This window comes from Poromitra crassiceps, assembly GCF_964638095.1.
Source record: "Poromitra crassiceps genome assembly, chromosome: 4".
Taxonomy (NCBI): domain Eukaryota; kingdom Metazoa; phylum Chordata; class Actinopteri; order Beryciformes; family Melamphaidae; genus Poromitra; species Poromitra crassiceps.
Genome location: NC_139626.1, coordinates 60087714 through 60114020, shown reverse-complemented (window position 1 = coordinate 60114020; position 26307 = coordinate 60087714). Strand labels below are relative to the sequence as shown.

The 26307-nt window shown below is 44.2% G+C and overlaps 1 protein-coding gene across 1 annotated transcript; it reads right to left on the bottom strand.

The window, feature by feature from the left end:
* Positions 1-18365: 18365 nt before the first annotated feature.
* On the bottom strand, positions 18366-24411 carry b3gnt2a (UDP-GlcNAc:betaGal beta-1,3-N-acetylglucosaminyltransferase 2a; the record flags this gene model as incomplete). Its single annotated transcript, XM_083635718.1, has 2 exons — positions 24281-24411; positions 18366-19586 (listed from the first exon to the last, which is right to left on the bottom strand). Exon 2 carries the CDS (start codon positions 19566-19568, stop codon positions 18366-18368), a length of 1203 nt encoding a protein of 400 aa, XP_083491844.1. The 5' UTR covers positions 19569-19586; positions 24281-24411.
* Positions 24412-26307: the final 1896 nt, after the last annotated feature.

Genomic DNA, 26307 nt, shown 5'->3' with positions numbered 1-26307 from the left:
TCATGATAGTATTTTATGTGTATTCTGCGATTGCCTGCGTGCTTCAGTTCAAAGTTGTCTGTCATTTGTTCTGTTAGTGCTTGCTGCCACAATGTTGTCATGCCATTTTTAGCTATATTCATTTAAAAAGGTACATTCAGTGAGGTTTTTGTGTTAAAATAAGCATGGCTCTATATTCTGACAGCAATCACCGTCAACCAGGCGCGGACTGCATAATCGGGCACGTCGGGCAAATGCACGGTGGCCTGGCCTGGCCTGAATTTTTTTTTTTTTTTTTTTTTTTGGTGCCCGCTGTCAGGCCACTCACTGAACAGCAGGCCAGGCGCCGCCTACTGGTTTACTAGTGGTTTTATTACTTTATTCAGGGTTAAAGTGGGTGCATCTTATTGTAAAATTGGACTCGGCCCAAATTGGGCTTCAAACGGCCCAAATCCAGCTTCAAACGGCCCAAATCGGGCTTCAAACGGCCCAAATCTGGCTTCAAACGACCCAAATTGGGCTTCAAACGGCCCAAATCTGGCTTCAAACGGCCCAAATTTTTCGTCGGCGCCCTTCGGACGCCGGCACGCGCGTCGGCCCATATCGGCCTGGCCTGCTTGGCATCTAATGCCCGGCCTGAATTATGATCCCAGTCCGCCCCTGCCGTCAACTGTGAGTCTCTACGAGATACGGTTGTGAAGATGCGTCAACACTGCATGCAGGACTACAGGAGATAGAGGACAGCGGGGGGTTGGGGGGTTTCAAGTCACTGACCAAACACTATTTCAGTGATTGCTGTCAGAATATAGAGCCATTTGAGACTTATTTTAACACAAAAACATCGCTGAATGCAGCTTCAACATCAAAATGTTTCTGTCACATGTCAATTTTAACAATGTTTTATTCACGAGTTGCCATCTGCATCCTATTTCAATAATTGTGTTTTATCTTTACCTCTTTTTGTTCTTTTAGGGAGTCTATTGTAACACCTGGTCAGGAACTACAGATGGAAACTAGCCTTCTGACTAATTTTGGCATATTTACTGCAATGTTTATTAATATGCACTGTCCCTTGTCAAATAAACAAACAAATCCTTATCATGTATGTTGTATACATCAAGATCATTTTGGCTCAAGATAATGGTACGATGAAATGTTCATAATCAGCACAGTTGTACCTCTGATTGCCTGTGTGTCGTGGCGTCAGAGGTTTCAGGTGGTTGTGTTTGGGCATCCACGTTCCTGCGCAGCGCTGTGGGGGAGCGAGAGGGCAGTCTAGGGTTCAGGTCTGGGTGTGATCCATCATGTGAAGCTGGAGGGTGGGCCCCTTGGTCAGAGTGTGCTGAGGCCCCTGGGTCAGAGCGTGCTGAGGCCCCTGGGTCAGAGCGTGCTGAGGGGGTCAGAGAGGCCCCTCGCTCTGACCGGGACGTCCCCTGGGTGGCCGGGGGCACCGCGGGTGGCGCTGTGGCCACGCCACTGCCACTCTGCTGGAGGCTTTCACCCACCTGAACCAAGAGAGCAGATTAACCCATGTTGTGTTAAGTCACGCCAGAGCTGGGGATCGAACCTGGAACCTCCGGCATGGGAGGCGGACGCTCTATCAAGGAGCCTAAAGCCCAAGAGCTCAAGCATCTGTCGCTAGAGCGTCTCTTGAGGTCTGAGAGAGTGAGGTTTACTCACTGCACAGCACCACCTGCTGGCCAGCGTTACACAGAACAAAGATTTGAAGCGACACAAGACAAAAATGACACTGGATGTGTGAGAGTTGGTGCAGAGGTTGATATACTATTGCATAATTTGAATGTAAAATCAGATTAATACTTGACGGCACATCATGACCTGCAAAATGGGGACATCTGGGTAGTGTAGAGGTAAAAGCACTCGCCTACAACCAGGGGGCGTCTGGGTAGTGTAGAGGTAAAAGCCTACCACCCCGCAGAGACCCGGGGTTCAATTACCACCAGCGGATACTTCCACGCACTATGTCCGCTAATGTGCACATTAGGGCATTCACAGACTAGTCGACTAGTAAAACCACTAGTCGACACTGTGCTTAGTAGTCGACTAGTCTTTTTTTTTTTTTTTTATCTTTAAGAAAGAACATGAGGTATTTACACGACATACATGGACTATCATATCCCATATCCCCCACAAAGAAAATCAAAACACAACAAAACAAAACAAGAAAACTGCACAAGATACACAATAATCCAAGAACAAACAAGACTATTGGACAAACAACCAAACAAAAACAGTGCATTCAAAGTAAATACATAGATCTTGTTGGCAGCTAGGAAATGCATAGCTTTAAATTGGAAAGCAGCCAATCCCCCAGCTGTAGTTCACTGGTGGAATGAACTCTCAAGCTACCATACGTTGGATAACATTTACTACAAGAGCAAAGGCAGATTCTTAGACATCCCCAAAATATGGCAACCACATACAGAGTTTGACTTTAAGAAATTTTTACCCCAGTGTCATTAGGCTTATCAGGATAGGAGCTGAATGCATTGTTTTTGTTTGGTTGTTTGTCCAATTCTTTGTGGGGGATATGGGATATGATAGTCCATGTATGTCGTGTAAATACCTCATGTTCTTTCTTAAAGATTTTTTTTTTTTTTTTTTTTTATAAAAAAATAAAAAATAAAAAATTTAAAAAACTACTAATCGACTAGTCGACTACCTTTAGGGACGACTAGTCGACTAGTAAAATTCACTAGTCGTGAATGCCTGGCCTAGTGCACATGTATCGGATGAAAATGTGCTAGTGTACAACTCTCCCCAGATCGGCAGAGGAGGTGGAGCAACAACCAGAACAGCAGGGGAAATTGGCCAAGTACAGTTGGGGAAAAAATGTGAGGAAAAATCAGGGGGGAAGGGGGGGTTATAAAAAAAGAACCTGCAAAACATCCTTTTTTTTGCTGCTGCAACAACGTAACTTTCATGGAGATAAATAGCATTTGATATAATCAATCTAAAGTGATGTTGGTCTACCCATCACTGGTTATATGGTACACAATGTGTCCATCCAGATGGGATTAAAACGACCCCAGACGTCCCCTGGTAGCACTACTGGTGTCCAGAGAGGGGGACATCTGGGGACATTTCTGGAAAACATCGGATCACCCTACGTTGTGCATTCAGCTGTGCGGAATGCATGCACAACTGACCATGCACAACTGACCGATCCAACACATTCGCACTCCAAACTCATCCAATAGCAGCCCTCCCTCACTTTCTAACAGACTGGATACCCCTTTGTCATCATTTTTCAATGCCACAAGACCTTTGCAAACACATTGTGTTAGGGTAACGCAACTCAAGCAACTGGGTTCAAACAATGCCGATTTTCAACCAGATGTGTATCATTGCAACATCAGGAGTATATTGGTATATATGCAGGTATTCATTTAGCTTGACAGGTATTGAGTTGATTCGAGTTAAGTTGTGGACCAGTGATGTCATTTGTCTTTTTACCAGCGATTTCGTGTGCTCCAGTCCTCTCTTTGGGTTCAGTCAATTTGAAGTGGCCCATCAAACTGTTTCCAGTATTTTGTCCTGTTCTGAGAGCACCGACCTCCCTCTGTAGAGGAGCTGAAGCGCAAGAGATTCCTTCTACATTCTATTAGAAGTCTATTGGACTACCACCAGAAGCCACCAGTGGCTTCTGCATTACATTACTCGCTTTCCTGGCGAAGCTAAGCAGGTCTGGCCTATGATACTCCTTGGATGGGAGACTAGTGCTGGAAGTGGTGTTGGAGGACCAGTAGGAGGTGCTCCTCGCTCTGGTCTGAAAGGTCTGATGAATAATCTGGTCTGATGAATAATCTCGCCAATGCCCCAGGGCAGAGACAGTGAGCACCGTCCTTGAGAGGTTAAAACTGAGGTCCTGACTCTCTGTAGTCTTTAAAGATCCAATCAATACTCTCATCATCGGTGGTGGATGAGTTGAGTTCCCTCCCCCTCCCTCCCCTGATATGTGAAGCGCTTTGAGTATCTAGAAAGGCGCTATATAAATCCAATCAATAATAATAATAATAATACCCTGCACATTGTAGGAGTTCTATAGAAGTCTATTGGACTACCCTGCACGTTGTGGGAGTTCCATAGAAGTCTATTGGACTACCCTGCACGTTGTGGGAGTTCTATAGAAGTCTATTGGACTACCCTGCACGTTGTGGGAGTTCCATAGAAGTCTATTGGACTACCCTGCACGTTGTGGCAGTTCTATGGAAGTATATTGGACTACCCTGCACGTTGTGGGAGTTCCATAAAGGTCTATTGGACTACCCTGCATGTTCTGGGAGTTCTATAGAAGTCTATTGGACTACCCTGCACGTTGTGGGAGTTCTATAGAAGTCTATTTGACTACCCTGCACGTTGTGTGAGTTCCATAGAAGTCTATTGGACTACCCTGCATGTTGTGGGAGTTCCATAGAAGTCTATTGGACTACCCTGCATGTTGTGGGAGTTCCATAGAAGTCGATTAGACTACCCTGCACGTTGTGGGAGTTCAATAGACGTCCCTTGGACTACCCTGCATGTTGTGGGAGTTCTATAGAAGTCTATTGGACTACCCTGCATGTTGTGGGAGTTCCATATAAGTCGATTCGACTACCCTGCATGTTGTGGGAGTGCCATAGAAGTCTATTGGACTACCCTGCATGTTGTGGGAGTTCTATAGAAGTCTATTGGACTACCCTGCATGTTGTGGGAGTTCCATATAAGTCGATTCGACTACCCTGCATGTTGTGGGAGTGCCATAGAAGTCTATTGGACTAGCCTGCACGTTGTGGGAGTTCTATAGAAGTATATTGGACTACCCTGCACATTGTGGGAGTTCTATAGAAGTCTATTGGACTACCCTGCACGTTGTAGGATTTCTACAGAAGTCTATTGGACTACCCTGCATGTTGTGGGAGTTCTATAGACGTCTATTGGACTACCCCGCACGTTGTGGGAGTTCTATAGAAGTCTATTGGACTACCCTGCACATTGTGGGAGTTCTATAGAAGTCTATTGGACTACCCTGCACCTTGTAGGAGTTCTACATAAGTCTATTGGACTACCCTGCACGTTGTGGGAGTTCTATAGAAGTCTATTGGACTACCCTGCACGTTGTGGGAGTTCTATAGAAGTCTATTGGACTACCCTGCACGTTGTGGGAGTTATATAGAAGTATATTGGACTACCTTGCACATTGTGGGAGTTATATAGATGTCTATTGGACTACCCTGCACGTTGTGGGAGTTCTATATAAGTCTATTGGACTACCCTGCACGTTGTGGGAGTTCTATAGAAGTCTATTGGACTACCCTGCACGTTGTGGGATTTTAATCCACCATTCATTTTCCCATAGACATTTCATAAAATGTTTATAAAAAGAGTTTTACTTGGTCAAACCAAACGGTTCAGATATATTTAGAAGCAGGAGAGACCACATCACATTTCACTCAAACCTAAACATAAAAAAACAAGAACATATTTTTGTCTATGTTTTTTTAAGTTTTGGTCCGAGTGAAATGTTCTATGGTCTCAAGTAAAAAAAAATTATACGCATTTTACGAAATGTGTATGGGAAAATAAATGGCGGAGGAAAATCTCTGGTACAGTGCTGAAGCGGTCACTTTGCCTCTCTATTTATTGGACTACCCTGCATGTTGTGGGAGTTCTATATAAGTCTATTGGACTATCCTGCATGTTGTGGGAGTTCTATAGAAGTATATTGGACTACCCTGCACGTTGTGGCAGTTCTATAGAAGTCTATTGGACTACCCTGCGTGTTGTGGGAGTTCTATAGAAGTATATTGGACTACCCTGCGTGTTGTGGGAGTTCTATAGAAGTCTATTGGACTACCCTGCACGTTGTGGGAGTTCTATAGAAGTCTATTGGACTACCCTGCACGTTGTGGGAGTTCCATAGAAGTCGATTAGACTACCCTGCATGTTGTGGGAGTTCAATAGACGTCCCTTGGACTACCCTGCATGTTGTGGGAGTTCTATAGAAGTGATTGGACTACCCTGCATGTTGTGGGAGTTCCATATAAGTCGATTCGACTACCCTGCATGTTGTGGGAGTGCCATAGAAGTCTATTGGACTAGCCTGCACGTTGTGGGAGTTCTATAGAAGTATATTGGACTACCCTGTACATTGTGGGAGTTCTATAGAAGTCTATTGGACTACCCTGCACGTTGTAGGAGTTCTACAGAAGTCTATTGGACTACCCTGCACGTTGTGGGAGTTCTATAGAAGTCTATTGGACTACCCTGCACGTTGTGGGAGTTCTATAGAAGTCTATTGGACTACCCTGCACGTTGTGGGAGTTCTATAGAAGTATATTGGACTACCTTGCACATTGTGGGAGTTCTATAGACGTCTATTGGACTACCCTGCACTTTGTGGGAGTTCTATAGAAGTCTATTGGACTACCCTGTACATTGTGGAGTTCGATAGAAGTCTATTGGACTACCCTGCACGTTGTGGGATTTTCATCCACCATTTATTTTCCCATAGACATTTCATAAAATGTTTATAAAAAGAGTTTTACTTGGTCAAACCAAATGGTTCAGATATATTTAGAAGCAGGAGAGACCACATCACATTTCACTCAAACCTAAACATAAAAAAACAAGAACATATTTTTTCTATGTTTTTTTTAGTTTTGGTCCGAGTGAAATGTTCTACGGTCTCAAGTAAAAAAAAATTATACGCATTTTACGAAATGTCTATGGGAAAATAAATGGCGGATGAAAATCTCTGGTATAGTGCTGAAGCAGGAAGTAGGCGGTCACTTTGCCTCTCTATTTATTGGACTACCCTGCATGTTGTGGGAGTTCTATAGAAGTCTATTGGACTACCCTGCATGTTTTTGGGAGTTCTATAGAAGTCTATTGGACTATCCTGCGTGTTGTGGGAGTTCTATAGAAGTCTATTGGACTACCCTGCGTGTTGTGGGAGTTCTATAGAAGTCTATTGGACTACCCTGCATGTTGTCGGAGTTCTATAGAAGTCTATTGGACTACCTTGCATGTTGTCGGAGTTCTATAGAAGTCTATTGACTACCTTGCGTGTTGTGGGAGTTCTATAGAAGTATATTGGACTACCCTGCATGTTGTGGGAGTTCTATAGAAGTCTATTGGACTACCCTGCATGTTGTGGGAGTTCTATAGAAGTCTATTGGACTACCCTGCGTGTTGTGGGAGTTCTATAGAAGTCTATTGGACTACCCTGCATGGTGTGGGAGTTCTATAGAAGTCTATTGGACTACCCTGCACATTGTGGAGTTCTATAGAAGTCTATTGGACTACCCTGCATGTTGTGGGAGTTCTATAGAAGTCTATTGGACTACCCTGCACATTGTGGAGTTCTATAGAAGTCTGTTGGACTATCCTGCAGATCGAAAAATTACGAAAATCAGTGCGTTGAAAAGTGACGCGAAGGGGTCCTGACCAAATGGCAGTATTTGACAACTTTGGAGTGAGAACGAGTTGACCAATCAGACAACAGAAGCTATGAGCTCAGTGGACAGAGCAAGGCAGTAACACTGTCAAGAGCTATGAGCTCAGTGGACAGAGCAAGGCAGTAACACTGTCAAGAGCAGAAGCTATGAGCTCAGTGGACAGAGCAAGGCAGTAACACTGTCAAGAGCAGAAGCTATGAGCTCAGTGGACAGAGCAAGGCAGTAACACTGTCAAGAGCAGAAGCTATGAGCTCAGTGGACAGAGCAAGGCAGTAACACTGTCAAGAGCAGAAGCTATGAGCTCAGTGGACAGAGCAAGGCAGTAACACTGTCAAGAGCAGAAGCTATGCGCTCAGTGGACCGAGCAAGGCAGTAACACTGTCAAGAGCTAGGAGCTCAGTGGACAGAGCAAGGCAGTAACACTGTCAAGAGTAACGAGTTCGACTCCCTTCTGTCGACTCAAAGGCTGGATGGTTTCACCCACCTGACCGGCTGTGTCCGCTCCCATGGGCTGCTCCTCCTCCCCAGGCCACTCGGCGGCCATGACGGAGGGCTGGTCATAATAATCATACATGAGGTCGTAGTTTGCAGAAGATGGCGGCGTGGGACGCTCCAGTAAGCCCCCCTCCATCGCATCACCGTGCATCATGGCTGCAAACTCGCTGAAGCCCGGCGGCTCCGTCACCGCAGGCTCCGCCCACATCCCCCCGTCCGGCTCCGTGAAGCCGTCCTGCGGGTTGTACGCCACCGGTGGTCCAAAGGCCTGGTGGCAGGAATGCACAATGATATCGGCACGTCATCGGTATCGGCCCGATAAACGCTTTAAAATTAAATATATCGCATCGGCCCGAAACAAACATATCCGCCCATATGACTGGCCGATAAAACGACGCTTTAAATCACGCCCAAATGTTCGATGCTTGACTAAATTACATTGTTTGTTTTGCAACTTGTGAAATAGTCAAATTGTGCCTGGTTGTAGTGGCTATTGTCAGGATTGTCTCAGGCAGAGCATCACCCAAGCCTGTTTGGAGGATGAAGGTGTTGAAAATGTAAAAAAAAAAAAAAAGTGGAAATGTTACACAAATCAGGAAATATGGCATGGTGGTTTACATTACCTAAGTTGAAGTAGTCTTCTTATCTTATCTTGTGTACATTTTGAAAAGCATTGTATAAATGTCTGCATCTGCCAGTGAGCCATCACACCGGTCATCACTACACGAGTAACTATGTCCACACTGTCGTGTCGTGTGTCGTGGTGGACGGCGCCCAGCCCAGTGACTGTGTCCTTCCAAATAGTGCCTTGGGAAGTTGTTTTGGTGGAATCAAATGTCTAAATCCCCGCAAAAGAAAACGTCACGTAAAACAGTAAAAAAAAAAGTATGCCGAGCATGTCAAACTTGCCATTTTCAGCGTGTAGGTTGCTAGCTCGCAGGTTGTCGTTTCACGTAGCGACAGGTAGGCTACTTTTGAAAACGTGCCGATTGCTCCGTCTAAAGCGGACGGCAGCAATTATACCCGCAGCCTACGTCCATTGAGTCAGACTACTACATGAGAGACTTCATGTACTCTGAAATTAGGCGAAAACACGTCCATATACATTACATGTATATCGGTATCCATATTTATACCATGGTCTGGGTGAATACTCGATTCTGATTGGCTGCAGAGTGTCCATTAATTTGTGATAATGTACAGTGATAATGTACACCTAGCTAAATGGTCTGTTCACCGTTCACATCAATGCGCCAGGATCACGACAGAGCCGTTTGAGCTCTATACCACCGTTAACGCTTAATACGGCACTTTTATAAGTTTAGAAAAAAATGTAGTTGGTCAAAGTATCTATTTAGATTAGCCCTGAGTGCTCAGTTTATTAAGATAACGGCTATTTAGAAATCAGATTGTCGTTCTGGTCAGCTGACAGAAGCCGGGCTCTCAGCTGTCAACTGTCAAACCCTCTGTTTACAACTTGCAGCAACCAGCAGCCAGGCGCTCTGGGAGAGCGCCTGCTGCCTCTATCACTGATACAAATCAAGTCGAAGAGGAAAAAGACGAGATCAACAAAAAGAAAATTAAATGGGCAGTTAACAGCAACACACAGAGACGTCCTTGCACAAAACATACCTGGACTCCAACATAGAAAGCTGATGGTTTTCAGTCTACTCCAGCCTCGCGCCATTTACATCTTATAAGACCCGCAGGCGTTAATGTAATTCCCTTGAATGCGAGAATTAACGAGCCAGTTACATGGCTTTGCATTCTTAGACATTGCTGTTTGCTTTTATTTCGTATGTTACATACATAGCTAAATTATGAGTTAGCTTGACTCTAGAATTGTGCCAGGTGCAGGCACTAAGCGGCCATTTTATCCAATGATCGCCTAATCTTGAGCAGCCGAGGGGACTATTTTGTCTCGCCGGTTCTCAACTCATATTCAAGGTTATGAAAACTAGATTTTGTTTGCAAAATGCATGGAAATATAAATGAATGGTCTTGTTTTGTTTCTTTGGCAAGTGACCATGGTATAAGCGGGTCAATGCACTTCGAGGTGTCCATTATCAGAAATTATTGGACTTCGCGGAGGCAACCACCAGGTTCACGCCTCCACATCGTCCAATAATTTCTGATAATGGACACCTCGTTGTGCATTAACCCTTAGATACAGTACATCGGTATTGGTATCGTCGGTATTCGGCGAAAATAGTTGGAAAATATCAGCATATCAGATATTGGCAAAAACATATCCCATGATGCATCCCTACCTGGTAGCGGCCGTAGAAGCCGCGGTAGGGCAGGCCGGGCTGGCCGGCGATCAGCAGCACCACGTGCAGCGTGTTGGAGTGGGAGATGAACTTGGCCTCTCTCCAGCACCTCTGCAGCACCCGGGGGCCCCCGGACCCCCCGTGGTGCCCCCCGCGGCCCCCCGGCTCGTCCACGTGGATCTGGTCCTGCTTCAGGTGGCAGGCGTCATCCGGGGTCAAGTCCTCCAGGTACAGACGCACCTATGGCAAGCCGGTTTCACATTTACTAGACTGGATACTGTATGTAGTCCTTAGACTGGATACTGAATGTAGTCCTTAGACTGGATACTGTATGTAGTCCTTAGACTGGATACTGTATGCGGTCCTTAGACTGGATACTGTATGCGGTCCTTAGACTGGATACTGTATGCGGTCCTTAGACTGGATACTGTATGCGGTCCTTAGACTGGATACTGTATGCGGTCCTTAGACTGGATACTGTATGCGGTCCTTAGACTGGATACTGCATGCGGTCCTTAGACTGGATACTGTATGTATTCCTTAGACTGGACACTGTATGTAGTCCTTAGACTGGATACTGTATGTAGTCCTTAGACTGGACACTGTATGTAGTCCTTAGACTGGACACTGTATGTAGTCCTTAGACTGGATACTGTATGTAGTCCTTAGACTGGACACTGTATGTAGTCCTTAGACTGGACACTGTATGTAGTCCTTAGACTGGATACTGTATGTAGTCCTTAGACTGGACACTGTATGTAGTCCTTAGACTGGATACTGTATGTAGTCCTTAGACTGGACACTGTATGTAGTCCTTAGACTGGACACTGTATGTAGTCCTTAGACTGGACACTGTATGTAGTCCTTAGACTGGATACTGTATGTAGTCCTTAGACTGGACACTGTATGTAGTCCTTAGACTGGACACTGTATGTAGTCCTTAGACTGGACACTGTATGTAGTCCTTAGACTGGACACTGTATGCAGTCCTTAGACTGGATACTGTATGTAGTCCTTAGACTGGATACTGTATGTAGTCCTTAGACTGGATACTGTATGTAGTCCTTAGACTGGATACTGTATGTAGTCCTTAGACTGGATACTGTATATATCTTCTTATATATTAAAAAGGGAGCAAGTGGGCAATGTTGGTTTGTTTCAAGAATTTTGCCCGGCCACAGCTATGGCATTTTACGTGAGATGGGGCTGAAACTTTCAGAGCAACCGTGTGCTGTCATCAGTGTTGTCATCCTTCCTGACTGAGGCTATATAAGTTCAGTGATGAGGTCATCAGTGATGATGTCATCAGTGCCACAATTAATACTTCCTAGGACAAAATGTGTATGCGATTTCTTTCTCATTACAGTCATGTGTATGGGCTTTCTCATTCCAATTCAGTTCCCGATATGCGCAATGTGAATTGCGGATATCTGCAATTAATTATGGCTACAATTCCAGTTTCAGATATCTACAACTTACCTTAGACTCGTCATAATTCCACTTCAAGTTGTCTTCGATTCCCCTGAAGATCTCTACATTGTACTTTTTACATCTCTTAAATTAAGTTCTAACTCGTCTGAATGACATTGTAGATATCTGTAATGTTCCGATGAATGCAAAAGAGGTTGTTGGTCATAGGAAGAATGACGTTGGATATCTGAACTGTCGTTTTGACTAGTCAGAATCACATGATAGAAATCGGACTAATCACAATGCAATAATGACTGGTCAAAATAACGTTGTTGATGTCTGCATTGTCAATTCCGGCTAGCCACACTTAGTTAATACATGTTAAAACAGCTTGCTACACTCACACGCCGCCCGGGGTTCACATGCAGGGTCCAGTTGCACCACAGCGGCGGGCTGGAACACAGGTAGTCCGGGGAGAAGAACTCCCCGCTGTCGCCCCCTAGCACCTGGTGGCAGCTCCGCAGGGCGAAGAAGGCACCGGCGCTGCCCTCCGTACCCGCTCCGTCTGAGGGGGAAATTCCCAGAGTAACACACCCCAAACCACACCTGGGGAAAAAGCCTGACACCTACCGGTTCAATGCACCAAAGATCAGCCAATAGCAGATGGCATGCTTCTGACCAGTAGAGGTCAGGATTTACCAACACAGTCTCACCACCTTCTCCATTTTTTGACACCACACAAGACAGTGGCCAACTTCTTGCAGGCAGCTAGAAGAACTTGAAATGGTTTGGAGTTCAATAAGAAAAGTCACACGCAGGTTGTGAAGTAGGCGTTGCAGATTTATACACTAGATGCTGTCTGTTGAGGCTATAAGTGAGCAGACTGATTTAATTTCAAGCGTGCGTGTTCGCACTGTCAGCTTTGAGCCGCTCTCTCCTGAAACGGTTGTTTCACGCAGACATGTCATTTTAACACCCCCGGACAAACTAATGACATCCGTAAGAGGAATATACTGTAAGATCTTCAAATCTGCGTTATGACATCGGAAACGGGTAAGAAACCGTTTACTCCCCTTGGTACCTCACATTACGGAGAGTAACGCCCCTTTGTACCTCACATTACGGAGAGTAACGCCCCTTGGTACCTCACATTACGGAGAGTAACGCCCCTTGGTACCTCACATTACGGAGAGTAACGCCCCTTGGTACCTCACATTACAGAGAGTAACGCCCCTTGGTACCTCACATTACGGAGAGTAACGCCCCTTGGTACCTCACATTAGAGAGAGTAACGCCCCTTGGTACCTCACATTACAGAGAGTAACGCCCCTTGGTACCTCACATTACGGAGAGTAACGCCCCTTGGTACCTCACATTAGAGAGAGTAACGCCCCTTGGTACCTCACATTAGAGAGAGTAACGCCCCTTGGTACCTCACATTACAGAGAGTAACGCCCCTTGGTACCTCACATTACGGAGAGTAACGCCCCTTGGTACCTCACATTAGAGAGAGTAACGCCCCTTGGTACCTTACATTACAGAGAGTAACGCCCCTTGGTACCTCACATTACAGAGAGTAACGCCCCTTGGTACCTCACATTACGGAGAGTAATTATCTCGGAGAGAGAGAGAGAGAGAGAGAGAGAGAGAGAGAGAGAGAGAGAGAGAGAGGCTCTCCACTGCGGTAAAGTTAGGTTCACTAATCCCACATTGGTTCCTTCCCTCTCCGTCCTCACGCTACACTTGCAACATTTGAGGGAAACCGGGATTTAAGGGTTGAAATAAATAAGACCTGGCCATTTCCACCACTACCAAAGTCTAAGGGGGGAATTCCCTCCCAATTTGCAAAATACATTTTAGGCCCTGTGCTCTACTAGAAACATTTAGTTATCCTTATATAAAAGGGAGCAAGTTTTTGTCCCACTGATGTCACTTACTATGACATCATCAGTAATGTCATCAGTGACATCCTTATTGACCAAAATCATCTTATGACAACACTGATGATGTCACATTGTGACATTAGCGATGTCATAGGTATTGTGACATCAGTGACAGTGATTTCATCAGTGATGCGAAGTTGGGCAATTGTGCGCTGGGCATGCCAATAGAGCAGGCGAGGCTGGCCCCCGATACCCTAGTATTTAAAATTTAAAATACATTTTTTGAATTTGGGTGTAAATAGTCAAATGAGCTATTTACAGCCAAACGGGCTATTTACACCTGGGTGCAAATAGCATCTGCCATAATAAAATTATGACTTTTGGGAGACAAAATGTGATTCTCACCTGGCTGAGCTTCACTTCTATCCACCTGTATGGAAGAGAGAGAGGCTACATTAGAATTATTAACATGGAACTCCTCAACTCCAAGGTTATCAATAAAAATAAAAAATAAATTTAAGGAAAAATTGTAACTAATTGAAACGATATTGTGTGCTTATAAAACTAACTAACTGGCTGTAACTTGAATGACCTCTGTCTTCTATATAAGAAGAGGGTTCTTAAGAAGGCTCAGGGTGTCCTGCGTGACCCACAGCACCCTCTTTACCCTGAGTTTTCCCTCCTTCCTTCTGGGCGCAGGTATAGGATGCCCCGCTGTTGCAGGAACAGATACAGCCATTCTTTTGTTCCTGAGGCTATTCGCTGTCTGAATTGTTGAATTGAATTGAATAGTAGCCTACTTCATGCCCCCTTTTCTGTTTTAATTTACATGGTTTCGTGTCCTTTTAAATGTACTATGTTTTAAGACATCCCTATTTTTTACTGTTTCATGTCTGTATGTTTTTAAATTACATTTTTGTTATGCTGCATATGAATTGCCCCAAGGGGGATAAATAAAGATTCTCTACTCTCTACTCTAACTAAACTAAAAGAAAAATATTTTGCATCATGTTTTGCAAGCATGATGAGGCATTAAGTTGGTCTACATGACTGAGTCAATTGCCTTCACGAAGCATAAATAAATTAAAACTAATAACCTACTCAAACTAATAAACTAAAACTAATAAACTAAAACTAATAAATTTTTAAACAATATAAACAACACTTAAACGAGCAAACCCACTCGAGAAAACTATAGTTAACTGAAACTAAACTGAATTGAAAATCAAATTGAAAGCTAAATAAAAACTAAAACTAAGGATAAATACAAAACTACAATAACTATGAATGTCACACATCAGCAGATCGAACTCACCTGTGCACAGCTGCTTTTCCAAAATAACATGAGTAGAAATATGAGCAGGGTTTTCAGTCTGAAGATACTTTGTGGCATTTTAGCGACACTTCGTCCTTCAGATGTTTCAATATGTGAACAACAAAATCAGCTCAGCTTCTGTTTAACTCACACACCACTGGCCTCTCTTCCTGTGTCACCAGCTGAAACCCATCAACAACTAGCTGATTGACTTCAGTTTTAGTGGCTACTATAGTTCAACAGTCCGACCAGCAGAGGGCGCTGTGGTGTTTGGCAAGCAGTTTTTACACTGCAGGAGGCCTACCATTTTCCTCCAGGTTTACAGACACAAGTAACCGAGTACATTTACAGTAGTCTTGTTACTGCAATTGAGTAGTAGATGTTTGTGTGCCTGTACTGCTTTGAGTTTAGTTATTCACTTTTAAAATTAAAACAGTTTAGCCTACTGTATGTTTTGACTCCACACTGAAGTCAGAGGATGATAATAATTTGATAAGAGATAAGAGTTTCAAATTCAGCAGTAAATGAACCATTTCAACTTGACAACATTCTATATTGGCCCTAGTCTAACCATATAGATGTCTTTTAAACAGCTAAAGACTTAATCAGTTAAAGCTGCCCAGTGGGTCTAGCTGCACTCATATCTTCCTCCTTCAATGACCCAAATATACTTTTGACTCTCTCTCTATTAGATATATATATATATATATATATATATTTATAAAATGGCTCTCTCAAATCAAGCAATCTGATTGGTTCACAGCCATTGTATAATTCCAGTAACCGAGTTCAATAACCCATGGCCATGGGTTATTGGTTACCATGGCAACTCTCTTACTAAATGGCAGTGCTGCGCTCGAGACAAACAGCTTTCTCCTGATCTGCTGTATGGAGGGTCACTAGTCGTCATTATGGACGCATGATGGCGCAACTCTCTTACTAAAAGTACCTCAAAAACAAAATGGCGGAGACAACTTTCAGATCCTTGTGAATCGATCTTCGCTTATAACTTTACTAATACTTCGCAGAAAATGATGATTTGTACAAGAATAGACGCGGGCTGAACCCCTCTCTCGCGCGCCCTCACTCTTAACCCCGCATTTCTAAATAAGACGTAACGTTACTTGGTCAGCATACGGCTCTGGTGTCGGGCTTTGGAAAAGCTCTGAGCCAAGCGCCAGGATTGGCCAATGTCGACTTCAGTCTCCAGAACGATCCAATCAAATCACCCGCACGTCTATCTTCTTGCTAGAGGTCCCGCCTTACAGTATTGTTTCAACTGACTCTATCAGAATAAAATGCCAGTCGGACTTATAGTATTATTATTATTATATTATTATACTTGGAACCCTTTTATAAAAGCAATATAGCACTCGAGCAGCGTGTGTTGTGAAATATATCACACTGATAAGCTGTTATCCCACTCGGCCTGCGGCCTCGTGGGATAACAGCTTATCAGTGTGATATATTCATCACAACACACTAGCTCTCGTGATATATTGCTTAAATATATATATATATATATATATATATATATATATATATATATATATATATATATATATATATATATATATATATATATATATATATATATATATATATATATATATATATATGTATACACACACCTCTCTCATTTCCTTTGCTGGCCTTTTCTCCAGCATGGCTTTGTACTAGTCATTGCTTATTATAACGGGGATCCAGGACAGGGATTCCCAAAAAAGTTCATGTCCACGACACTTGAACTAGAAGCACATTAGAAGTTAAAACACAAACCACATTCAATAAAATGTAACATTTTGCCCTATATAACCTACTGTAGGTGAAGTGATAGCCATCCTTATATACTCTCAATGTGCTAGCTTCTAGGGAGTGAAATAATAATGAAATAATTATAATATAAATATATATATATTATAAATAATAATAATATTTATTGAATGAAAACTCTTGCTATTTTTTTTTCTGGGGACTACCGTGATAATGAATGAGAAAATATACTGTAACCAATATAGAGAACTTCAAGTTTACTGAACAGCCATCATGCTTTGTCAAGTTTACTGAACAGCTATCATGCTTTGTCAAGTTTACTGAACAGCTATCATGCTTTGTCAAGTTTACTGAACAGCTATCATGCTTTGTCAGTTGGTTTGTTTGGAAGTTTTCTTATCTGTGTGTTGTTGTTGTTGTTGTTTTACACTGATTTATGCAGAGAGGGTTCACTGAGCACCAGGCTCTTGTTCAGCAACAACCTGCTTCACATTCAGTCACACACATTGACACTGGGAGCTGCCCAGTAAAACCAGTCTTCTGTCAGACTCTGAGGAAGAGAGGATTCGGAAGTTTGACGAGTGTCAATTGCGCGAGGAAGGATCTGGTTTTACAGAATGTAGGGAAACAGTGGATGGATAAATCCAGAAGGAGGCGGGTAATGCAACATAAAGGATGCTAACTGCCATAAAACACCACAGAAGAAGAAGAAGACTGAGTTGTCATGTATGCACAGACAAAGGAACAGCCGGACACTGACAGATCATTTAGCACTTTCAACATCAAACAGTTTAATAAATAATTGTCTCATTCCAGTGAAAAACAGGAGTATTCCTGCAGTTTACATTCTGCTTGTAACTGACATTTAATCCTTCATGTGGTCGAAAACCTTGCTTCGCCAAAATGTCAACAGTCTGGAAAAAACAGGCTTGTTTTCAGATTGACCGTGTATTTCTGAGTTTCATAAACGCACAGAGGATCCAGTCATCTTGAATTGATCATCAAACATAAAAAGTTGACAAGATTTTCACCTGAGGAATGACGAAATGAGGGATTCTGTTTGCCCATATACAGCAGATTTAAAGAACACACATTCACTGAACGCTGCTGTCTTATGCTGACAGAATATAAACTAATAGATTTTATCGATGTCTTACACCGAATATAAACTAATACATCTTAGCGAAAGGAAAACACTTTTGATGAACTATTTAAATTACTTTTGAACAAAACCCATTGCCTGGGTTCAGATCTTTGACTCCGCCCACTCCACCGAGTGCTTCTGGTCTGGCATCGTGACATGCAACAGCAGTTTCTCAGTTGAAAAAAGGTTCAGTCCAAAGAGCGCAGGGGGGAGGGGGGGGGGGGACTAATGATTAGCCAATCAGCGCCACAGGGGGTACAAACGCCCTCAAGTTGTTGTCAAGTGCGCCGGACCAAGGAGAAGTAATAACAACAATGGCGACCGCTATAGACGAGATAGATGCTGCTGCCGAGGCTGTTTTAAATTGTTTAAAAGTACCAATTACATTGAAATCAGCACTCTGCTTTGAAGGAATTTATTCAAAAGGTTTTTTTTTTGCCTTCTCCCCACTGGATTAGATTCAGGCCGATACGTTGTTGGTCTCTAGTGATTGGTCAGAGAAAATCTAATCCCCCTCCCCACAAGAAAGCGGTTACAGTGGTGGCAATGTCAGACTGAAAAAGGAAATAGGGTTGACAATTCAGTCTGATATCAGGCTACAAAACCCACAGATTTTTTCTCAGATTTTCGGAATGCTCACTGACAGTCCAGCTCTGGATGGACGAGCCAGGACCAGATCTTCAGCATCTCCTGCGGGGTGCGGCTGTGCACCAGCATCAAGCCCCTGTACACACAGGGGTTTTCCCTGTACTTCTTCTCAATGTCAAAAGTCCTGAAGCCCTTGTGCTTGTCGGGGACCAGGCCCAGCTTCTTCAGACACATGCCCGTATAGACATCGTCGATGGGGTACAGCGTCACCTGCCGGGAAACGTTGTACAGGCGAAGCGCCAGCTCCCCAGCGTACAAGAATCCCCCGCCGCCTGCATAGGGCGGGTACTGCCCCACGAACACGCTCTCCGGAACAAAGTACTTCAGTTTGCTGTCTCGGTGCGGCCCTGCGTTGCTGATGACATCACCAATAAACAGATCCTTTGCCCTGACTGGCTGCAGACCTTCCAGGAAGTCGATGATCCGCAGCGTGTTGACGAAGACGTCGTCGTCGCCCTTGAGGACGAAGCGGGCGCCGGGGCAGTGTCTGCTGAACCACTCCAGGAATAGCACCTCCTTCAGGGTCAGGTTGAAGAAGGTGTCCCTGTAGTCCCACTGGAGGAGGTCTCTGTGGAGCTCCGCCTCGTGTCCCAGCATCCCCGACAGGTCGGGGAAGTGGTCCGCGGACGTGGCGTTGCCGAGCAGGAACACCGTCGCCACCGTCCGATTGGCTAAGATGCCCGCCCGTCCCCAGGATTCACGAATGGCCTGGCGGCGGTCAAAGTGCGGCGCGAGGGACTTGATCGCCAGCAGCAGGAAGGGTTTCTTGTCACAGACCTGCCGCTGATTGATCCGCATGGGGTACTTCCTGCAGCGCATGTGCAACAGGAAGTCCTGGAAGCGCTGCGGCAGGGAGTTGTAGTCCCAGATTTGCGTGGGGACTCTGTAGTCCGGCTCGCACGGGTCGAGAGGCCCGGTGTCGTTCAGCCAATCCGGCCGGTCGACGAGGGAGCCGTTGGCGAGCGCCGCCTTGAGGAGCGGGTTATGGACGAAGTCCAGGCGCTGCTGCTCCCTGTTCCAGAAAGACTCGCTCAGCACCTGCCGATGCCAGAACCTCTCGGACGGGATTCGAACCTTGGAACCGCTCTTGCCACGGCCCACATTCCACGTCACGCCCACCAGGATGCAGATGAAGATGTTGAGGACCATCATCACGCAGAGCAGCCTGGTTTTCCTGCGGCCCACGGGCATCTTGCTTCCACTCTGGCCCTAGATGGCAGAGAACAGATACAAAGTCAACGGAAATCTACGAGAAACAGGAGGCTCCGAATCTTGCGGAACATTAGCCTGGTACCAATCCTGATGACACGACGTCACATTCTGTTTCGCTCTATGGATCAGTCTGGATTTCTCGTCGCGCACATCTATTTCCTGAAATGACCGGGCCAATCAGGGACAGCATTCTAGTTGATGGCATAACCGGGCAATCAGGGACCCACTCCGCTGGAAAAACAGTAATGGCGTCACCCGAAACACCAAGCGTTAACGTTAACGTTAACGTTAGTAGAATAAACACAGCCATAAGTGCAGTTATTGCAGAAATAGAATCAATAGCAACTATTAGACAAGAACAAGAGTATGTGCTAGCGGAGTTTCTCGGCCGAAAAAAAGAAAAGAAAGAATCCGACTGGGTTTGGTAAAAGTTTGATTTGGCGCTGATTGGCTGAAGGCGCCGCCCACTGAAATCGCAGTGGACGGCTGGAAATCCACTCCAGACTGACCCATGGAGCCAAGCAGAAGGCGAGTGAGGTCCTGTGGTCAGCATGGATTTAACCAGGCTCCCGGAACATGGCCGAGGCAAACAGACTTACAACAAAGCCAGGATACAGAGGGGCGTTGGGAAACATAAGGATGGAGAGGTAGACAGACGCTAGAAGAAAAGGAGAATGTGTAAGTCTTGGGTTTCCTGGCTTTCAGGGCTCAGAGCTGCTGCATACCAGGCGACTTTTTCATCTCCCTAATCCTCCAGGAATGAGCCCAAGCACATGTTTTCCTGCTCCGCTCCTCCTCCAACAATGACAGGCAGACAGGCATCACACATTGCACATGACACCCATTTGCCAGCAGCAGCTCGTGTCATTGTGGATTGACCTCATACACACAGAAGAGCACACAGATATGAACATAGCAGCTGTTTCAAAGCGAGCACGATGTTCATAACACAGGAATGCAGTTCAAAGAACCTTTTACAACTCGTTTTACCGTCTTAACGGACTGCATTGCTTTTACCCGGCTGAAATGTACAGTTACACCACTTGATGTCACTACTGTTGTCTGGAGTTCATCTCATCGTATACACACATTTATGCCTGGTTTTAGTAGATGTGAACCACAAATCAATCCTTATACGTTATAGTAGATAACACATCTATTTGTTGACATTTGGTCATGTTAAAGACCCCCTAAAGTTAATAATAATAATAATAATAATAATAATAATCTTGTTCCTACACAGTTGGATGTCTGAGCTTCACTGTGCAGAATGTCTGCACAGAGTTTGACACTAGAAGGCTGTTTTCACAATCGTCTCCTGAAAGTGGAAAGTTTCTCTGTACTCACTGAAAAGGCCATTTTCAACGAGCATCACGAGCCAATCCCTGTCCAGTATTCAGCAGTTAAAGCCCTTGTTTGTATGCAGTGATTGGCTAGTTATGTTCTAGATCAGGGGTTCCCAAACTTTTCAAACCAGGTAGCACTATGTACCGAACCAAATTTCACAGGGACCACTTACACTGCGGATACCAGCCATTTTTTCCTGATAAAATAATATTGGATTTAACCGTGCAATAGTATCAGAAAGGCTAAATAACAACATACTGGTTCAAAACGAACACACACACACACACACACACCAATCACACACACACACACACCAATCGTACCAATCGAAGCCTTAGGTCTTCTAGTTTCATATGATACCTGAACCGTCGCCCTGGCTTTAAAACTGAGCCCGCTACAGCCTCTCAAATTAGATGATCAAAATCGTGATATTTCCGAAAATCTGCCCAAGTCTCAGTGTCATATGTATGTGTGAAAACTGTTGTCTGTAAAAGAAAGTGAAAAAAAAGCAATGCTCTGGCGGACCACCAGGCCTGGTGATCCGCGGACCACAGTTTGGTCCGCAGATCAGATCACCCTGATTGGTTGCTTTGGAATTTTTAATGAGGCAGAAGGAGGAGGGCAAGTCACTTGAATGATTTTAACAAGATCGTTTAACCTTTTTGTGGGAAAACCATCAGACACAAATTATTATTCAAAGTAGGATATTTTATATACATCTTAAAACATGACTTTAAATTAGCTAGGGTTATCGTCTTTTTCTCTTGCTATCCTATAAGTGATCAAATATTACCTTCCGACATTAATTATTACACTTTCCTTTGGCCTATTTAAATAGGCCAAAGGAAAGTGATTTTGGAATGATTTTTTGGGGCCACAGAGGTGAAATCGTTATTGTGAAGGAGAAAGTTCGTTTTCTCTTTACGCTCTGCTAGTTGGACGTTCAGTCTCCACAGCTTACAGCAGGGATGGGCAACTTTGATGATAGAGAGGGCCACACAAAAAATCCCTCGCTACCAGAGGGCCAGATTGTGACCGTGCACTTCCACCAGCAGCCTACTGTAACACCATCACTCCCAATTATAGCTACTAATTTGATGAAAAGGCCACACTGAGTGTGGGCCGCCAGTTGCCCATCCCTGGCTTACAGCTTTAGTGTCTAACTACTTACAGCGAAACATTTAGGGAACGTGGCTCGTCTTCAGAGCACAATATAAGAAACATTTAGAGAACGTGGACCGTCTTCAGATCACAATATAAGAAACATTTAGGGAACGTGGCTCGTCCTCAGATCACAATAGAAGAAACATTTAGGGAACGTGGAACGTCTTCAGATCACAATATAAGAAACATTTAGGGAACGTGGGCGTGGCTCGTATTCAGATCACAATAGAAGAAACATTTAGGGACCGTGGCTCGTCTTCAGATCACAATAGAAGAAACATTTAGGGAACGTGGAACGTCTTCAGATCACAATATAAGAAACATTTAGGGAACGTGGGCGTGGCTCGTATTCAGATCACAATAGAAGAAACATTTAGGGAATGTGGCTCGTCCTCAGATCACAATAGAAGAAACATTTAGGGAACGTGGAACGTCTTCAGATCACAATATAAGAAACATTTAGGGAACGTGGGCGTGGCTCGTATTCAGATCACAATAGAAGAAACATTTAGGGAACGTGGCTCGTCTTCAGATCACAATAGAAGAAACATTTAGGGAACGTGGCTCGTCTTCACATCACAATATAAGAAACATTAAGGGAACGTGGCTCGTCTTCAGATCACAATAGAAGAAACATTTAGGGAATGTGGCTCGTCTTCAGATCACAATAGAAGAAACATTTAGGGAACGTGGCTCGTCTTCAGATCACAATATAAGAAACATTTAGGGAACATGGCTCATCTTCAGATCACAATAGAAGAAACATTTAGGGAACGTGGCTCGTCTTCATATCACAATATAAGAAACATTTAGGGAACTTGGCTCGTCTTCAGATCACAATATAAGAAACATTTAGGGAACGTGACTCGTCTTCAGATCACAATAGAAGAAACATTTAGGGAACGTGGCTCGTCTTCACATCACAATAGAAGAAACATTAAGGGAACGTGGCTCGTCTTCAGATCACAATAGAAGAAACATTTAGGAAACGTGGCTCGTCTTCAGATCACAATATAAGAAACATTTAGGAAACATGGCTCGTCTTCAGATCACAATATAAGAAACATTTAGGGAACGTGGCTCGTCTTCAGATCACAATATAAGAAACATTTAGGGAACGTGGCTCGTCTTCAGATCACAATATAAGAAACATTTAGGGAACGTGGCTCGTCTTCAGATCACAATAGAAGAAACATTTAGGGAACGTGCCTCGTCTTCAGATCACAATATACCGCTAAGGGGAAGCAAATCAAATATCTCCCTGCCTAGAACAGCAAACAGGCGCGTGCAAAAATGTTTTACTTGTATCTGCCATGAGAGAGAACCACAAATCAGACTTTAATTTAAAAGAATGAGGCAATTTAGGTGCCAGATGAGTGATGATGAGATGAGATTTGTCAGATGAGATCTATATAATAAAGTTGAATTTGTCTGTGTTTCTGCCTGTACATCTTTTATGCACGCACACACTGCAGGACACACACTGCAGTACACACAGTGCACACTGCACTACACTGCACGCACACACTGCAGGTCGGATTGGTCTGAAAATTAGCATGGCGGTAGGTTATAATCCGGGGAAGGTCATTGGCAGCTTTGAAAGCCCTGGAATCACCTGGAGAATCCTGGAAAACCACCTCGCGCCCACACCCCAGGGCAGAGTGGACTGATCATTTGCATGGCCACGCCCACACCCCAGGGCAGATTGGACTGATCATTTGCATGGCGGTGGGGTATGATCTGGGGAAGGTCATGGGCAGTTTGTCAATTCCTACAAACCACCTCGACACATCACCGTTTCCGGCCAAACAAAATGCACAATTGTATTGCTTTGTGCCAATTTAACCCCGGCAATGCTGCTACATTGGTATTTTCCATATAAGTGAGGGACAGATTTTTTTTCTTTCTTGTTATACTGTATCCTTTTAGGAAAATCATTTCTGTTGTTTTATTTTTGGTTTGTAAACATGTGAAAGTTATGTTATACCCTAATTATCAACAATTACGCACATATTTGGCCACATATAACTCCCACAGTCCTCCTAGAGTAGGAGCGGATACAGTCAGTCTACAATCTGTAAATAGTGATGGACAATTCAGCATTCACATCTGCTACAGAGCACCTTAAAACAAACATTTTGAAAATATGGTTTTAATATTGATTATGTTCTTAACATTACCTGTGATTGGTGGGAGCTGATTGGTCAGTTGGGTGGACCGCTGCTCAGCTCATATGGACGAGCTTCATGGTGGACAACACCCCAGCAGGAAGCAGGGAGGGGGGTGAAAGGAAGTAGATTCTGGAGCCATCTGGATTAAAGCAAAATCACACATCAAGGTTTTTGGTGACATATACCTTTTTCAAGGTTTACATTTATAGTCCCTGGCCAGACGTTACAATAGAGTCCCTAAAAGAACAAAAGAGCTGAAAATAAAACACAATTATTGAAATAGGATGCAAACAGCAACTCATGATAAAACATTGATAAAATTGACATGTTACAGAAAATGTTGATGATATTGATGATTATAATACATCTACAAATGACATGACAACAAAATTGAAGCAAACAGGCAGTAGCAAAAGCAGCATACACTATACAAGATGCAAGCAACAGGACAAATGACATGACAACATTGAAGCAAGCAAGCAGTTGCAAAAGAAGCATAAAATGCATGAAGCAAACAACAGGATAAACATAAGCAATATTAAGCACATGTTAGTAAAAGCATGCAGGCATAGCATACAAAAGCATGTCAGCATGTAAAGTTTACATATTGACATAGTGGTACAGGGACACAATATCCTCATAATAATGCAATACATGCAACAGACAGACTCAGTAGACTACTACTGCAGACAAATACATTTCCAGTTATGATTGCATGCGTGCAGGCAGCATGTAGTACAGTGTAGCTGTCTGTGATAAAGCAGCTGAACAACACTGCAGGCAGCATGTAGTACAGTGTAGCTGTCTGTGATAAAGCAGCTGAACAACACTGCAGGCAGCATGTAGTACAGTGTAGCTGTCTGTGATAAAGCAGCTGAACACTGCAGGCAGCATGTAGTACAGTGCAGCTGTCTGTGATAAAGCAGATGAACACTGCAGCCAGCATGTAGTACAGTGTAGCTGTCTGTGATAAAGCAGCTGAACACTGCAGGCAGCATGTAGTACAGTGTAGCTGTCTGTGATAAAGCAGCTGAACACTGCAGCCAGCATGTAGTACAGTGTAGCTGTCTGTGATAAAGCAGCTGACCACTGCAGCCAGCATGTAGTACAGTGTAGCTGTCTGTGATAAAGCAGCTGAACACTGCAGCCAGCATGTAGTACAGTGTAGCTGTCTGTGATAAAGCAGCTGAACAACACTGCAGGCAGCATGTAGTACAGTGTAGCTGTCTGTGATAAAGCAGCTGAACACTGCAGGCAGCATGTAGTACAGTGTAGCTGTCTGTGATAAAGCAGCTGAACACTGCAGGCAGCATGTAGTACAGTGCAGCTGTCTGTGATAAAGCAGCTGAACACTGCAGGCAGCATGTAGTACAGTGTAGCTGTATGTGATAAAGCAGCTGAACACTGCAGGCAGCATGTAGTACAGTGCAGCTGTCTGTGATAAAGCAGCTGAACACTGCAGGCAGCATGTAGTACAGTGTAGCTGTCTGTGATAAAGCAGCTGAACACTGCAGGCAGCATGTAGTACAGTGTAGCTGTCTGTGATAAAGCAGCTGAACACTGCAGGCAGCATGTAGTACAGTGCAGCTGTCTGTGATAAAGCAGCTGAACACTGCAGGCAGCATGTAGTACAGTGTGGCTGTCTGTGATAAAGCAGCTGAACAACACTGCAGGCAGCATGTAGTACAGTGTAGCTGTCTGTGATAAAGCAGCTGAACAACACAGCAGCCAGCATGTAGTACAGTGTAGCTGTCTGTGATAAAGCAGTTGAACACTGCAGGCAGCATGTAGTACAGTGTAGCTGTCTGTGATAAAGCAGCTGAACACTGCAGGCAGCATGTAGTACAGTGTAGCTGTCTGTGATAAAGCAGCTGAACACTGCAGGCAGCATGTAGTACAGTGCAGCTGTCTGTGATAAAGCAGCTGAACACTGCAGGCAGCATGTAGTACAGTGTAGCTGTCTGTGATAAAGCAGCTGAACAACACTGCAGGCAGCATGTAGTACAGTGTAGCTGTCTGTGATAAAGCAGCTGAAC